Below are 12,509 nucleotides of genomic sequence, written 5' to 3' on the forward strand. Positions count from 1 at the left end.
AATCACTTAATTTTTTAACTTTGTTTTCTGCTTGTAGAAGGTGAGAATATTATTCATATTATGCAGGCACATTATGAGTTTCTATCAAAGGCTGAATGTCAGCTTGTTTGTCTTGGGTTCTAAAGACTCCCTTCTGAGTACAGCATAACATTGCTTCAGTCTTAGTGCTCTCCTGTGGTAAAATAAACACATGTTCTCTGTGGTGAAGTATCATCATGGGAGGAAGTTGAGAAACAAAAAGTCTAGCAATTCTCTTAAAAATATCTCTCAACATCATACTGGCAATTTGACTCCAAAAATGCAGTATGAACTTTAATGTAGAGGTAAGGAGAATGCGTTATATCTCTTAATTTATGTGAATTTGTGCTCTTTCTGCTCTGGATTTGTTAATTATTCCTTTTCCAGTAGACTTTCCTTTATGGCCTACAAGACTTTTGAACGGCTGAAATTAGGATTATGCATAGACAGACCTACGAGTTTAGATTTCTGTCTAATGAATATGGTCCAACAATGCATAATTTGTCAATCTGTATCCCTAGTCTTTTAAGGGCTTACAAGGGATAGGAGTGTTCATAAGGCTTGAAACTAATATATTTGTAGTCTGAAAACTAATGTATCTGTGGCTGTTACCTCCATTTATTGTCCAAACATAAAACAAAGATAGATAGGCAATCACCAACATAAAGCTACGAAAGTAGCACACGTGGACATTTTTGGTGATTCTGGGGCTAGCCACTACACCACTAACAATGGATAAAATTCTGTGAGTGAGAGACCCTGCTGTGAGCTACTTCCCTTGAGCTGCTACTGAGTGGCTTGGAGTAGGAGAGTACGAGTCAACTCTTTTGGTAGTTGCATACTAACAAAAATCTTGTATTGGATCCGCTGCTCTTACTTTTTCCAGGGTTATAGTGCACCAAAGCATCTGGGGTCCCTGGAGGAGGAAGAATTTCAGTCAAATGAATGCTGATATCTTTAAGATTATGTCTCTGTTATTAACATTGTGAATAAAGCATCTCAGGTAGTACCAACAGCTATGGTTACATGTCACTGGGGTTTCTTTGGATCTTAGCATCTGTTTTTCTTGTAGGGAATAAAAATAGAATTCAATGAATATGAATATGAAATGATTTCGTATTTCTTGTATTTGGGGAAAATTCAGGGGACGTTTCTAATGAAAAATGATATTTTGTAAGTGCCATTTAACGTGGCATTTGTGCATTCCTTGAAAAGCAATAGGAAAAGCTCATGTAAAGGTAGATAGGTATCAAGACAGCACAGATATTTAGACTTTGGTGGATGTTATGTACAGCTAGCCATCAGCTAGCCATCAGCCATCAGCTGCATTTTGCATAAGACGTCTTTTTCCAGCAGAATGAGCTGACATAGGGCGTCCACGTGCAATGCATTGTATCTTTGCTTCCCTGCTTTCTCTGCATTCATAGCAGGGCTGTAACTGTGCTGGCGCTCCGTGAGTCATATATGTTATATGAAACATAGGGATTGCATGATATGAAATACAAGGATATATATTCATATGTATATATGAAATATAGGGATTGTAGTCGCTTAACAGCAATCATGTGCAGATGATGAAACTCTTAATCTGATGTTTTGTTTTAAAATTATGTTTTCTTTCAAACTGATTTTTAAAACCCATTATGAATAGTTTTGGTAATGGTTTTCGTACATGTTTTTAAGCAGAAGAACGAGCATATTGTATTTGTAAGACAGGACTAGAAAACAAATGATCCGCAATCTCACTCCATCTTGACTTGGCAGATGTGTCTTTTGGTAAATTATGTTTTTATGTTGTCTTTGTTTCCTTAACTGTGAAACAGAAACCAAGAGTATTATCAGGTTTAGCTCGCTGAAGTATATGAAGTACTTCAGAATCTGTTATAGAAACAGATCTCTGCGTTAGTATTGTGCTGTTTGGTGATAGTGATAACAGCAACCTGCAAATACAGATTACCACCTTCTCATATTACGTGGCAGAGATCCTGTACTGTGTTTCCCCTCCAGACTGAATGGTAACTTTAAATACTGAAGCTGCATAGTCAGCACTTCTAGAGAAGACCATAATCAATCTGCAATTTGTAACTTTTGAATTTAGAGGTGAAATGTAAACTTTTTTGGAAGTCAAATATTTCCTTCATAAGATGAGGCCAAGTTTCTGCTTTTTCCATACAGCTGCTGTTTTCTATTTGAGACGTAGGTAATAAAAAAAGTGCTAATGTCACCTTAGCTACCCTGGTGCAATTAATGAAAACATCTGTTACAATGTATTTACAGTGTCCTTATTGTTCGTATATTTGTCAAATATTTCAGCATTGATTTGAAATGAGTGTCCATCAAGTGGAAAAGAACCTAGCAGGTATAAATAGTTTACTCTTTTTCACAGTGTGGTGGAAATTCCTTGGATAAGGATATATCCCGGAGCAGTATTCTTAACACGTATTCAGTTGCTTTTCTAATCTGTTTTTTTGCTATGGTTTTTTAGTGTTTAAGTAATTAAGTCTTGTGCCAAACTCAGCAAAGGCTTGAATTTATTCAAGCACTATGATGTTAGACTTTTAAAATACATTGGTGTGTTCTTGTCTTCCTCATTTATATTTTCATTTTTCTCAAGATACCTGTAGAATTGTTAGTCATTTTATTAAGATTTCATCTTTTAAAACTACTCATCAGTACTGCTGAGTTTTAATAGAAGGGAGCAGAATATGCCGGCATGACTAATACCAAGTCTATATGATTAATGTTGTTATATCCTTGTTAAATAGCTACAGTCCTCAAAGCAAAAATCCATTAGGGTTTAGTGGGACAGAGTGAAAGACTGAATCACCAGTTACGGTACAACATCCTTCAAATAACTGCCATTGGCTCCTCCTTTGTCATGCAGCTCTATTAACACTGAAAGCCTGAGCTGCAAAGAAGAGATACAATTGAGCAGTGGATTTAAAGTGTGTACCATCAGACATGCTTCGCTTGTGACCTGTTTTACATTGATATTTTGCTGTAAAGACTCAGGTTTCTTTGCTTCCTTGGGAAGCAAATAGTAATATTTTCATGTTTGTTTGTATGTGTGTGTGTTTTACCCTCCAGAAGACTTTTTGAAAGATTTCATTCTGCACAGCATCTTCCAGTTGTGGAATATACCTCAGTTTGACTTTGGTACGGGGACGCCGTTTGTTCTTTGCTGTGCATAGATGTAATACTGTACAATAATTAAAAAATAAGAAAATGGGTCTAGGTCTCTGGTAGAACACCAGAGTTCCAATTGTTTTTAATCTGTTTCTGTATCGTTTATATCTGAAAAAGCATAGCCCACTTTGGCTAGGTGTTTCAGTTTTTTGTTTTCCTCGGACTAACTACTCCATGATAATCTAGTGAGATTAGACAAGAGCAGCATAGAGAGCATCAAAAGCCTCCAAAAGGCAGAGGAATTAAACATATACAAAGCACTCCAATTTAATGTAGGAAAACTAAAACCTTCTAAAGGCATGAAAATTATCTTCCCTGGTCACTATTGAAAAAAATTGTTTACCCATATAGACTAGAAAATACTGTCCGAGTGGCAACAACTGTGATTTCTTTAAACAAGTAACAACCATGTGCTATAAACTGAAAGCAAATGTTTGCCTCTAAAAGACAACCTCTATATTTCTTATGGCTTGACATGGGCCCAAGAGAACACATTGCACAAAATAGAGCATGTGTACTGATTTAGGCAGCCAGAAGGAGTCGTAAAACAGAGGTGTGCTCAAAGAAGTGCAAATGTGCACACACATGGAGTCTTCTGACATTTTTCCAGCAGTTGCAATACCTGAGTTAACTCTTCAGAATTGTCAGTATTCTGGCTATAGTAAAAATCGAATGAGCGCCAGGAAGAAACTTTTTATCCAGGGGTTATCTAACACCTGTACGTATTTTTAGGTCTTTTTTTTTTTTTTTTTCTCTACAATGGGTCTTTGTCTTTTGACAGTTTGTTCGGTGGAGGAGGAAGAGGAAAGGAGAATGGACTCTATATATTTTTCAATAGTATCCAGTGTTGGACTGTTCCAGCCAGATACATGGAGGTTTCCAGATGGCCCACTCCATACTTCTCAACCACTAGTATGGTACAGTATGGTACTGGTGTTTTGGTATCTGTTTGTCAGCACTGGGCCAATTTCTAGATGTATACTTTTTTCCTAGTGTTGCCCTCATAGTACTGGTGTCTTTCTACAGGTTCAATTTGGTACTGCCTGTTTCCCATTAGCTGTTTTCCAAGACTGTGGCCAGTAAAACAGCTTGCAGTTGTTAGAGGTTCACGAGATCACAAGGAAAATTTTGGTGCAGGTGTGGTTACAAAGGGAAGAAACTCTTCATTAAAAGCTACAAAGGTTGCCTGTTCTTTAGATTCTAGTGCAGAGACCTGCAGGAGTTGTTGCCTCCCTGTGCTGTTAGTACTTTTCTGAGCAAAATGGGAAATAGTGCTCAGGCTGAAATGGCATTACCAGGATAATGACCTATGTCTTTAAATGAGGTCTAGCAAACGTACATAGCTCTATTCCACTTCACATGCCCTTGTCAAGCCAGTACCGATTCAGAATATTTCAAAGGTTCTAATTCATAGAATCATAGAATCATAGAATGTGCTGTGTTGGAAGGGACCTTTAAAGGTCATCTAGTCCAACCCCCTGCAGGGACATCTTCAACTAGATCAGGTTGCTCAGGGCCTCATCAAGCCTGTGATGACCCATTAAAAGGAAAGTTAAGATAATAATCTACATCAAAAAACTCCCATGTTTTAACATGTTGGTGTGCAGTAGAAAGTACTGAGGATATTTCTAGATTCCCTGAAATACTGAAATGCCTTCCCTTCTTATGCTATTCTGAGTACAATGTATTTACATATTAAATGGACAGACAGAAGTGTTTCACAAAATCTTTGCCATATTTCAGTCGTCCGAAAGGGTTTTTTGACATCTTTTGTTAATTCATATTTACATGAAAAATCTAATACAAAACACACTCGAAATCCCCTATGCTCTTCAGGTCATAATATATTATTTCCGAATTGCTAATTGCAGAGAGAAGTGTTGGTGAGAGCTAGCATTTACTGTAATGAATGCTAACAGATGAAATACTTTGTTTAAACATCTTTCACCCTGAAAGGCTGTGTAAAGCATCTTCATATCGATCAATAAGTGAGGTTTTAGAGTAAAATGAATCACCTGCACAACAATGACAACAACAGCAAATCTGTGAGACAAAGTATTAGTATTTTTTTTTACAATTAAAACACTGGGAGCTTTGGAATTTGCGATACCAAGACATTTAAGTTTTTACTTTTACTGCCACAACTACAGCTTTTAATACCCTTGAAGGTGTCAAAACCAAAATCTCAACAGGAAAGTGTTATCTCAATGGGAGTGTGCTTTTTTTGAATCATCTTTCTGTTTAAATGCTCCTTAGTTAGTTTTGAGTTTTGTGGCATCAGCACTGTTTTGCTTATTTTCTGAATTTTTGTAGAAACTGACAGCACAAGCACAATGAAAATGGTAAACGCAGAATTAGTAAGGTTTGAGGAGCCTAGACTTTCTAAAAGTGAGGACTGTAGTTTGTGCATTCATTTGTGATATTCTGATGTATTCACCTAGCAGCAAAGTAACAGAATTTTACAAAGCAGTTTGTTTTTCTTTTATTGTTGATGTTGCAATTTTTGCTTCAGAAAACACATTCACTCCATATAACAGTCTATAAATTATGTTTTTAATAAGATTTTATAGTCTCAAATGGTAATTAACTGCTGGCAAGAATGGATTTCCATGGGGTTATTGCCTAATTATGAAAACAAGAAAAGACCTCATGCTATAAACTGATTAAACCTGTAATTCAGCACATTTTCATCATTATGCTGAAATACAAATTAGCTTTTTTACTTCTTTGGAATTATACGTTAATCTCTTCTCTTTCCAAAATATCTGTAAATGTCCTCCAGTTAATTAATATCCAGTGTGAGTACCTCCAAACTCAGTTTTGCCAAGACCCTTAAAATTTAGATGCTGATGAAAATGATCCTAAAAAAGGTTGAGTCAATATTATTTCTGAAAATTTCATATTGCAGGGTAACTATGTCAGATCCCAGTCCAGCAAAGCACATAGGTGTATGAATTTAAGTATTTTACTAAATTGGGGACATGCTCTTTTACAAATATTTATGAAGAAAATAGTAATTTTCTCAACTGCAGCTATACGCAGTACAATTATTCTGCAGCAGAAAGGCTGCCATTGCATTAAATGGCATGAAAGTGTGTTCTTATGCATTTTCTTGACTGAGAACTTTTACCACTGAGCACAATCCTTGAAGTACTAAAATACCTTTCTCAGAGATTAGATCCTGAGCTGCCAAGAAGCTTAGCAGAGTTAACTTCACATATTGATCTAAAACATTACTTCAAATACAAATTTGTCCAAGAATTATTCTTTATGTCATTGTGAAGTTGATAACATTTAGGACTGGACAAATAGGAGTAGGCTTGTACATTAATATTTATTCAAATTGAGAATTAAAATTTGATTTCAAACTCTTTAAGACCATTTTGTATTCATTTTTCATGAGCGTTTATATGCTGGTGCTTGATTAGTGTGACTATTCATGAAAAGTAAATGTTAAGGTCATATTTGCCAACAGCAAATTTTATATTGAATATGTAAATGTGAAATTTGCCACTAGCTGTGTGTTTGACCCCAGCCTTGCAATGGGATTAGTGTGAGCAAACTCATTCTGGGACTGATCTTTGGTTTTTCCCCCAGAACTGAGGCTCTGCTTAGTCAGACACAATACTCACGCCGTGTTTTCAACAATCTTAGACCTGTCTCTCTTCATAAAAGATTTAAAAAATTAAGAATGTACTTCAGAATGCTGTGTCAGCTGGATGACTTTCACTCTTCAACCGTTAGGAACAGAAACAACAGCTGAAATGTTATGTAGTTTAGTAAACTGTATGCATTTTGAATATTAGTAATGATGTTTTCACAAATTGCATATATAAAAACTATACTTGTTTAGTAAATGTGTTAGAAATTTCATATAGAACTCAACTGTGAGAGTACTTATTCTGGTAAATTTGAAGTGTGGGAACGGTTTGGCTGAAGGAGCAGGGGATTCTTATACATTTAATAGATAAGCAAGCAGCTTCATCATTTTGTTAATACTCAGGGCTAGAAAACTCAGACCCTTCATGTTCGTTGCCATAATGAAAAAAAAAAAAATAAAGTGCAGTATGATCAATTGTGAAAAGAAAGAACTCCAAATCTGTTAAAATGGATAATTTGCTTGGAATTATTTGCTTCTATTGAGGAGCACACATTACCTGCAAAATTTGGAATCCTTAATTCCAAGTTATTGTCCAGTTTCTGTTACAGCTTACTAGAGAAAAACATTTCCACTTTCAACTGGGCTTTGATTTTTACTCTTCCTTTTTTCTAAAAAAATAAATTCATTGTTGAAAAATCAAAAGCTTCTATCTGAAGCTTTTTGGCTTTGGCATAATGTCTTCTAGCAAAAGAAAAATATCTATAAAATATTTGTAAAAGGATTTCTAGTGATCTTTATTCCAGTTGTAGTTGGTTACTCTAGGAATCATGCAGATAAATATGGAACAATTTGGTTTATTCTGTAAATATAGCTGATGTTATTTTATTTTTCTTCATGTAACATGGATAATGTCTTTAGTTTTTTCATTACGCTGAATATTTTATGTGACTTTTGTATAGGGGGTAGAGACTCCCAAGTCACTAAGTCATTCTTCTAAGGTTTTCCTGACTAATTGCTGACATATGGCTATTGGTTTTGAGAGGCCATACACAACATTTTTCTTCAATTTAGTTTACGATTATCTGCTGGAATCTGTTGTAGTCTTATACAATGTTGGATAACTCATACACTAGACTTATTTTTTTCCCAGAATAATGAATGCATTATCCTGCACTGTATGCCATAATACCTGCAGGCCACAAGAAAAATCTTAATAGTCTATATAAGAGATATTGATATTATCACCTTTTTGTTGGTTTTCCCATTTAGTTTGTTAGTAATTTCATGACTGAAGTACTGGCCTATATCCAGCACTGAGTGTTTTTGTGGCTGCTGTTATCACCAAAACGTCTCATTCCAGTATAACCTATCTTTTTGCAGATTACTGGATGGTAAACAATAACTTGCTTAAAGATGTATCAGGGAAATCTGTGATGGTATATTTAGTATGGTGGATATTATAATATACTATACCCTAAATAATCTTTATTTTTTTAGTCCAAGACAATTTCTTTTATTAAATTTCTCTGCTTTCATTTAAAGGTTGTTTTACCCATTTTTTGCTATCTGAAATTCTCTTTAGAGAACAGCAACACCAAGAATTTGTTGGTAGCCTACAAAGAATTAATAAATGATGGTTCTGGCTTATTCTTACCACTTTATATTATATTGGAATAAAACTCACTAAAATTATACTATTTGCTTGAGTAATAAAGATAGATTTCACAAGGATGTTGCGCAGATATGATGAGTAGGAGAAATTTCTTTATATTATGTGTGTATAAAAATATGGCCTAGATTTTGCTTAGAAGAAAAAAAAAATCTTTGCATTTTTATGTCATGGATCCTTGAAGGTAAATATGCAAAGCCTCTGGAGGTTGCTTAATGTTCTATGGGTGTTGACAGCTTTTTTTGAGTATTCTCCATAACATATAGTTGAATGGAAAAAAAACCCACCACAATCTCAACATAGCCTACTGCCACAGTTGGTTTCCACAGTTGGTCCAATTATTATGTCCAAAAACCTTGCATCTTAAAAAAGAAAGCCTCTGTAGACAGGTAGGATAGCCTATCGTTCATCTGGCCATACACACCAGTGCACACAGGATGCTGTGCAACCTTTTTCCAAAGCTGTGTAGGAATCAGTAGATGCTACCATAATAGTGGTGTAAATGCTTCTTCCATTTCAGTAGGAATTTTGTTTTGTTTATTGTTTTTTTGCACGTGACTCCCAAAGCAGCTTCGGTCAATATTTGATTTGGACAGTGTCAATGAAATTGATCCAAAAGAAAATCTGGTTCCTGTGTAAATTTCTGAGCTATCATACCAATGAGAGGTTTACCCAAATATATACAATTGTAATGAAAGTGTGTGGTATTGGTAGGAGATGAAATACACATGTCAATATAACTAGTTGAAACCAGAATTAGGCTTATGGATTTATATTTGACTGATGGATGGGTTGAGTAGTTGACCTAAACACATGGTGGTGATTTTTTCAGTGTCATTGAGTTGTAATTTACAATTAGCAAAGTATCTTAAAGTTTTGTGTTGTCCAAAAGAATTTGACCTTTCATATCTTTAAAAAAAATGCAGAATAAATGCTGATTAATTTCAGACAGACTAGGAACAGTTCTACTGGTATTTCTTATATTTTCTGTGTTATTAAGGGGTTTGCCTCATTCCTCTTAGCCAGTTGTTTTTGAAATCATTAAATATATGATTACAAAAATATGTGTTCATGAATTAGCTTAGAAAGATAGTAGGTGCCCAGCAGCTGGATGAATAATAACATTCAAAAAGTGGAACAGCTGCGAGAGTTTAAACAGAAGGACTTCTTAAGGCTGTGTAAGTGCACAGATCATTCAGTGTAGCTGGGTAATCCTAGAGAAGTAGAGCCATACAAGGAGTAGGTAATGTGAAAACAAATATAGACAGTTCTCAACTCTGGCATATTCTCACTACATATAGATACACTGAAAAAGCTCATGAAAGTTGAAAAGAGTCTGGATTGGAGTCTTCTGGTTCTTCGAATTTTTTTGTGTTTTCATAGGTATTTTCTTGTCATAAGTAACTGCATATCATGTAGAGCTGAATGGCTAATAAATGCACCTTTGTGTATTTGTTTTGTCTATGGACCACAGTCCCAGACCAATAGTAGTCCATGGAATATAGGTTGGGAAACATTAACAAGACCCATTGTTTGGAATTAGAATCAACACTGGCATTAGAATCAACAGACAGGCTCAGCTGGGATGAGTCAAAGAATATACTGGTAGATCATAGTAAATAATTTATTAGAGTTGAAATCTATATAGGGAATTCAGATTTTTCATTTTTCAGAATATGGTATGAGATAATTTCAGTGCAGGGACCTATGTTGTCCCCTATGACTTATGGTCAGGGACTCCAGGGTATGGTGTTTACAGTTTTGATAGACTTGAATTTTTAACAAGTTCTAATTCCTTGCTTTTCATAGTTCCTAGATTGGAGTAATGGGCTTCTAATGATTTAATATGAACTGTGATGACCAGTAAGTGCAGTCTTTAGTGAAACAGGATTCAAAATTAGGGTACATGACCTAAGAATGCAAATTAAGCACTTACAATTTTTATTTTTTTTATGAGTGGTATTTATTAAAGATGCTAAGGTTAATGAAAGAAGAACAGGAAAATGCTGCAAACTTTTCCTGGCAGACTTTTGCTTTCATAATTTTTTCTCCTCAGGTGTTTGCATTGATATCTTTTGTTCAGGCAATCCTGTATTAGTTTTGAAAAATAAATATGCAACTAAGCAATAATTGGAGTCTATTGCTATTCGGATTTTACTGTTGATTATGGAGCATAAGAAAGTTTAAATATTTCCAGAAAGCTGTCATTGGATCTTTTAGAGAAACTTGCATGTACTCCATTCCACAAGTGTTAGACTTAAAAGTTCAAAAACAGATTCTTTTTTTCTGTCTTGACCATAAATATGTCACTGAAGTGACAATATTCTCTTTTTAGCTTGGAACTGCATTGAAGGAAAAACTGACAGGAGTCTGTCCCATCTGTATGACCTATATTTGGTCCTCTCTTGCCTGATGGATTTTTTTTGTGTGTGTGTGAGTTAATTAGATTTCCAATAAATTATTTGTGAAATTAATCTCTTTCTCTTATCTCCTCATTACACTTATTCACGTTGCTTACATCTGATTATTTTAGTAATTTCCTATGAAGGAAATACTGTAGATGTCTCAGTGTCAGCTAATATAAATGGCCTACTTTGCAGGTACGCTTGAAACATGATGAAGTATATCTATTTTTAAAGGTGGGTCACTTAGTTTTCTCCTAATGCTTTATGCAGGAGTCTTGAGGGTGCATGTTCCGCTACCTCTGTGTCTAAAGCCCATGAGCCTGTTAAAAACAGGTAGGGCAAGGATCAATAAAGGAAGCCTGAATGTAGCAGCTGTGAGATGACTGGTATGATGTTGTCCATCTGAGAAACCACTTGATAGTCTATCTTAAACAAGTGCTGTCACCTGGAATCAAGAATAATTTTGTTCCTAAGTGGTCAGTCTGATGGGACTTTTCAAAAAGCGTCAAACCCTGAATGTCCATGTATGTTGCTCTGAAATTATCTTTTGTAGAGTGCCTTAGTAGCTGGAGCATTCCCTGAGTAAGTGCTACCTCGATTCAATTTCCGTGACATCTCGAGAAGCCATAAACCTGTATCTGCCACTTTTCAGAAAAATTGGTTAGTGGTAGGCTCAGTAGGGTATCTTTGCTGAAACTACTTATCTTACTGCATCCCCCTGCACTTTTCTAAAGCAGTGCTAGTAGCAAGATACATGCGGAAGAGGGTTCTGAATTGAAGGCATGTCTTCCTCCATCGTCTGCCTGCGCACCGTTCTGCCCTGAATTTCCTTTTGCCTTGTTTGAGAAAGCTCAAAGTTCTAGTGTGCAGCCCATTTGGGTTTATATCTAAATATCTAACACAGGTTCTGGAACCAGACAGCAAAAAATTGAAAGCTACAACTATAGTAATATCAAACTATGGTCTAAAGTACGCTTCCGAGTCGTGAAGCCTGAGTAGGAACTGCTGTCATAGTTTTCTCTGTCTATCAGTAAAAGAAATTTTCTGAAGGAAGAAAAAGCTGTGATAGTTTTTACTATTGCATTTGTTGATTATCTTGCATTGTTGGCAAATACTGTGATAAATTTTAGATCGTAGGAGTTAAAAACTCCCCATACAGTGATGTCTCTATAATGCAAATATTCTATATTAACTACATGACTTTTAATGAATAAAAGAGTTGATTTTTTTGTTTTTTTTTAAATAGGCATAATTCAAGACAGTTGTGTGCATGCATTGAGCCTTCTAACTTTGGGCCTTTATGTGACTGTACCAAAATGCATGTTGTGATATCTGCTGGTGGACTTGATACTAGTGCATTGTGTAACTGCACAGTGGCTAGGAAGGTGTCTTCTTTTTTTTTTCTATCCCCCCCCCCATGTTTATAATTCACAGTATTCAACAAAGAACTGAATTTTCCTTTAAAACACCCTGAAGAGCAGAATTTGCTCCAGTTCAGGAGAACACAGATCCTGGGGACTTTATAAGTCTTCTGTTTTAAATCTTTACCACTTCATTGGTGGGCAAATTTCATTGGCAATTTAAGAGGGGATTTACAGTCTTATTCAGGAAAGAATACTTCCTGAAATCG

At 35.5% G+C, this 12,509-nt stretch overlaps 1 protein-coding gene across 7 annotated transcripts in view; it reads left to right on the forward strand.

Moving 5' to 3' along the window:
• Window positions 1-12,509, forward strand: part of SNTG1 (syntrophin gamma 1) — a 352,251-nt gene that overhangs the window by 219,791 nt on the left and 119,951 nt on the right. For 3 of the 7 annotated variants that reach the window (XM_074577007.1, XM_074577009.1, XM_074577008.1), the window contains one exon: window positions 3,986-4,121. The exons of the other annotated variants lie outside the window; for them this stretch is intronic. In XM_074577007.1, coding sequence (XP_074433108.1) covers window positions 3,986-4,121 — 136 coding nt within the window. The remainder of the gene's footprint in view (window positions 1-3,985; window positions 4,122-12,509) is intronic. 7 annotated transcript variants of the gene reach the window in all.

This window comes from Larus michahellis, chromosome 2 (genome assembly GCF_964199755.1).
Source record: "Larus michahellis chromosome 2, bLarMic1.1, whole genome shotgun sequence".
Taxonomy (NCBI): Eukaryota; Metazoa; Chordata; class Aves; order Charadriiformes; family Laridae; genus Larus; species Larus michahellis.